Here is a 5,579-nt window from a genome sequence, read left to right as displayed (position 1 = left end):
TGAAGTAAATAATATAACACTGGCTAGTAACATATGCAACCGTAACAAGGATTTTATTTTTCAACACTGAGATGATGAAACAAGTAAAAAAACCAAACAAAAATAGCAAAAAAATCCACTTCTTCATAACTACTCAATACAAAGACTGCTGCTGTTTTTTAACAAAAAAAGTCTTTTTTACAATTCAGCTATGACTTATCATGAAAAAACAAGCTAGAGTTGTAAAATATGCCCCATAATATAACAGAATATATATAAAAGCAACCTATATAAGACAAATCAGTTTGATTTTTTTCTTGGATAAATCTATATTGTGAAGTCCTTCCTGCAATGAATGTTCCTGTATTATTTCTGTACTCGTATGTAATTAATAAAAAAAGATATTCAGAGCCAATCAGATATGTATTTTGTGAGTTTCATGAATTATAATATTTTAAACTACTTTCTATGTCAGATCAAAATGCTGACACTATCAAAACATTGATGTTGTCATCTGCATGGAGGAGTTCCCACGCCCCAATCAGAAGTTAAGTACCATTTGAAAAGACAGAAATGACAGCCAAATGGTCTAGGATATGGAAATACACAGCTATCTGCAAGATAGCACAGCTTTTAAGCTTTATAAAGACTGTGTATTTTTCTCTTTAACTCTCCTAATCTTATGCTAAAGCTCTAGGGAACCTGCCACGATACACATGTTGCACAATTCCTCTGCTGGTGTGTGGAAATGCAGATATTAGGAAATTAAAAAAAAAGACATTATATGCTTAGTTTCAGCTTTGCATATGACAGCAAATTAAATAATCACCTACAGTTTTTCTAGTAATACGATACGATATGTATTCTTCTGTAGCATAAGAGATTCATTCTGTAAACATCCACCATAGAGTCTAGAACTTATCCAACTGCCACTGCCATCAAACTGCCTACTTTTGATGACAGTACAGTGTGATTTTAAACATTTATCTGTGTTTTTCTGCTTATTTTTGGTTTTGTAAACATTAAAAATTGAGCTTGGGTCTTCCAAGGTTTCACTTAATCATATACTGAAAGTCCCAGGTACCGTACATTACAAGAACATTGTTACATTTCTTTGAAGCTTTAATTAGCTTTGAATATAAACAGTATTAGTTGCAGCATGAACAGCCTCTACTACTGTCCAACTGACCTCCAAGCAGGAAGAGCTAGCATGCGGCTTATGAACTGTTTCAACACAGGCCTATGGAACATACCTGGTAATGGGGATGTCCCAGCACAAGGACTACAGAGTAATCAACTCAAGGAGACAAGATATCAAGTGGAGCTGCTGAGGCTGACCAGTGGGATAACCCAGACACCTCTCCACTTACAAAAAAGCTGCACATTAAGCTCAGCCCCATCCACCTTCCGAATGTCTAGAACAGGAGATTCCTCTGCCCTGGGCTTTCCAAGCATGGGCAAAAATTTTGGCACACAGGGAAGTGTCAGGAAAGATCTGGGAAGAACTTAACAGAAAATCTTTGCTCAGATTTTAATAACACCTGTGAATCACAAACAACTGAAGTAAAAAGTTAATTTTACTTTTTATTCCTCCCCTGAAGTAAAATAACATCCATTTCTTTGTGTATAATAAATCAAAAGGCAATGGCATTTTTTACTATGAAGATTACCTTTGAGGAAAGTATAGTTTTCCTCCACTTCAAAGTCAAGTCAATTTGAATAATCAGTACATTATTTTCAATAACCCAAGATGACAACCAGTTAATAGAAAAGATAGAGAAAAAAAATGCAATAAGAACATCTGACCCCACAACCTTTTTTCAGCATATTCTTTTTTGCCAAGGAGACACTTCTAATGCACGGAGTTTCTACCAAAGCAGAAGAATTACCCTCCCTATATGTTGAACTTCTAGAAGATTTTTAGAAAGGCTGTCCAGCCATTCTGCAGGCTGGAGAGGTAGTTGTAAAATAAATACAGTCAGTCACACGCAGAACACAGTATTCCTTTGGAAGATATTTAATGAGTTTTGCAAAATGAACTCCACTTATGTTTACAGCTGTAAACATTTATAACTCCGTCAAACCAAAATCAATATTCCATAGAAAATTCAATTCTGTGCCCTAGTAAGAGCTTTTTCATTAGCAAGTTATCACATGCTCTCAGCTATTTTGACTGTAGCCCATTATTATTAGCATTATTAAATTCTATGCTTCACTTCTACAATCAGAAAGGTTAACCTACAAAAATATTAAATGATGAACTGTAGACAGTAATTACGTACATATATAAATACAGAAGTAAAATTTCTGTGTGTTTTTTAAATATTTTTGTGAAAAAGGAAAAAAAAATCTATTTTTTCATCCAGCATGTAGCTCAAAAACGTTTTCCAAACTAAAACCTCAGAAAGACTTGCAGAGCCATAAGCATTGGAAAATGCCATCTTAAAAAAAAACTTCTGTGCAATCTTGTTCCTTTTATAAAGCTGAAATAGTAAGGTTATAAATGTCTTCTGTTTCCAAAACAGTATTCCTTCTGCTTCCCATGCAGGTTTTTTCCTAGCCTAAAACATGTGTCTGGAAAACTTTGTATAGACATGCTCATTCCTAGTGAAATCAGTGTGTCCAAATACTAGATCTGTATCAAATAAGTTCAGTCTAATGATTCTTTTTTATACATTAAAAACACCATCAACAAAAACATTTTCAATAGCTTACAAGAACGTCTTTACTTCTGAGTCATGAAGGGGTTTAAAGTCCCAGTAGGCCCTGTAAGAGAGTACTGCCTTCCTTATATCTGGAAAGCATTCTGTAAAGTATGATGTATAAGAAGCATTTTCTTTCTTCGTGACGCACAGAAAGATGGTTTGAATACTTTGGCTACTTTTCTTCCTCTCTCTACAGCTTCTCCTTCTTTTCTTAACCATTTACATTATGGTTTTATCAATATTGTTTTTCCCCTGTTAGAAAATTTCACACAAACCTTGGTTTGAAACAAAAAGTGATTTACATTCAGACTGTTTAAATCTGATTTAAATGCCTGAGAAACACTTGGAAGAAACATTATCTTGATTGATTTTCCCACTCAGTCAATCCTCTTCAGTTAGAGGCGAGATGTATTATAGATACCATCTAAAATATCTATAAAACCTCACAAAAACTAAAGACCAAATTGTATATTTCCTATATTTTTCAACTTAAATCTGAAACCTGAAGTTTGGATTTCTACTAGATATAATAATGAGTCAATAAAATGGCCGTGGGCCTTTTTTCTTCTTTATGGATAACTGTAGTAAAGAAAAGTTTTCTACATTGTTATCATCAGACTTTCCTTCCCCTAACGCATAGGGCTCCCCTGACTCTGAGTTGAGAGTTGAAAGCCAGCTCATGGGCACCTTTACTGTTTCATCTCCATATGCAGAATTTTACTGTCCTATTTTAATCCAGGCAATTCAACTGTGTAATCTGTGAAATTGTATCACACAGTGTTTTCTAAATTATTTTCTCTCTACAAACTTACAGGAGTGATGACTGAATTAAAAAAATGTCAGTTCCTACAGGCATCACTAAGTTACTTCATAGTTGCAGAGAATGGACATTTTTGTCTCCCTTTTCTATCTCAGTTCCTCTATCAGTTACCCTAAGGAATAACATAGTACTTTGTAAAATAATTTTTAAAGCAGAAATTAACAGAGTTGCAGAGATTTTGTATTACAATCTTACATTAATTATTTCCCCTCTGAACTTTCTCTCCCACTTCATTCCCCTCCTATTAAGAGAAGGGATGCTTTAACAAGTGTTCCTCTTCATTACTAATAAGGAAAAAAAACAATATCTTTTTCTTCCCAATCTCCATCCTCTTTTTCTTAGAGCTCACACCATTCTTCTTTCCCTTCCTCTACATTTTTTCTTCCTTGTCCCCCTTTGATTCCATCTCTAACTCCTCTCCGCACATATGCAAGAGATTAACATTCACCACAGAGCAGTGCAGTTCATTGAGCACATGTAGCTGCAAGGATATTTCTTGGAATGAACAAGAGGACTATTTACAATACCTCTGCTTTTCTCTAATTCTCTCCCATAGCTCTCATCTTATCTCTTGCTCTCATCACCCTCCCTCCTTATAATCTGTTCTTCCTTCTCACGTTTTCTCGGCCTCTCTTTTCCCCTGCTCACCTTTTCTCTATCCTGTCGTCACTGCTCTCTCCCTTCTCTCCTCTGCTAGCTCAACACAAACTGCCTCTTCTTATTAATGCAAAACATTTTCTCCATGTCTATTATATGAGGCAAGTTATTCAGATGGCAGAGACAAAAGTCCTGATTTCAGCTCACTTGATGCTGCCTTGCAGAACAGCATAAATGTCGAGAAATTGTTTCACAAAACAAACATAGTGCAAGAACAGGAACACAAGAAACACGCACATGCAAAGCATAAACAAGGAGCTTATTCCTGGAGCAAAAAAATATTATTTGAGACTGTAACTTCTGAGATAGCTAGTAGAAATGTTCATTAATGGTCCTTCATAAGAGGGTTCACATGTCTCACTAGAAACAATAACAATATATTTTTCCATCTCATGAGATAGTGATCAACTGTCACACAGAAAGACATGTGCTCAAAGCTCATCTGGATGAGGACAAACATACTGGAAGGCATGCTTTTTTCTTTTTTCTTCTCTAGAGAAAACTGTGTTAAGTTGATGCATTATATAAAATCTGTTCTTACCTTCTAGTGAGGTGACTAGATGAAAGAAGCAGACCGTCCAGAGCCAACACATTCCCGCCACTCTTCTTGCACTGATGCCAGCATTAGAATCCATGAAGATTCTCTGTAGATACCACCATCTCCAAAAAACACACCCCACTCCCTTGAAATGGTCAGGGATTCCTTGAAGTGTTTTAATATCTTCTTGAATCAAAGCACAGAGGCCTTCACACAGAAATACTGGTTAAGAACAAAAGAGAAGGTGGAAATCAGGTCATAATAATAGAGAACTGGCAGTTTTTATACACCCACTTCATCATTTACTACTTCCGAGACACAGGTGAAAAAGAATAGCACAGACTCAGTATTTACCGTATACCCACACCTCCCACCTCTCAAGACTTCAGACCCACTTGTTTTGTACACTGACAGTACACATAGATTTTGAGATAGTCATGCCATCAGAGAGAGTGAGGCTCCCAGATGAATGCTGATTTGTATATAATATAGTCTTGTATTCTTACTTAAGTCCTGACCTTAGAAGGTCTCCATTCCATTTCTCCTGGATGCTTTCCAAATTCTGTCGCTTATAATTACACTTTGACTTTTCAGGACTCTGCGGGGCAGTAGCCACGACAGGAGTTTTTGTCATGTATGATAATGCAAATCTGCACTGCTCACACAGTTGTAACTGCATATGAGATGCAGGCCTTTGTCTCTTTAAGGATACAACTGTACAACACTATTGAAGGTGGACAGTATTTTTCCCACTAATATGTTGTAGGTGGAGGATGTGAATGTTGTGATATTTATGCTCAAATAGGGAGCCTGTGTTACAGCCAGGAAAAGCACACAAGTCCAAATTTATTCTCTTAAGTGGGAAAAAATCCAAGCAAAA

General features: G+C 36.0%; 1 protein-coding gene across 2 annotated transcripts in view; it reads right to left on the bottom strand.

Moving 5' to 3' along the window:
- Positions 1-4,877, bottom strand: part of LOC104546811 (ephrin type-B receptor 5) — a 45,118-nt gene extending 40,241 nt beyond the window's left edge. For both annotated transcript variants that reach the window (XM_010192297.1, XM_010192298.1), the window contains exon 1: positions 4,703-4,877. In XM_010192297.1, coding sequence (XP_010190599.1) covers positions 4,703-4,796 — 94 coding nt within the window. In that variant the 5' untranslated portion in view covers positions 4,797-4,877. The remainder of the gene's footprint in view (positions 1-4,702) is intronic.
- Between the last annotated feature and the right edge of the window lie 702 nt (positions 4,878-5,579).

Source organism: Mesitornis unicolor, unplaced genomic scaffold, assembly GCF_000695765.1.
Source record: "Mesitornis unicolor isolate BGI_N332 unplaced genomic scaffold, ASM69576v1 scaffold7959, whole genome shotgun sequence".
Lineage (NCBI taxonomy): Eukaryota > Metazoa > Chordata > Aves > Mesitornithiformes > Mesitornithidae > Mesitornis > Mesitornis unicolor.
Note: the sequence above shows the minus strand (reverse complement) of the source record. Positions and strands in the feature narration are given on the sequence as shown.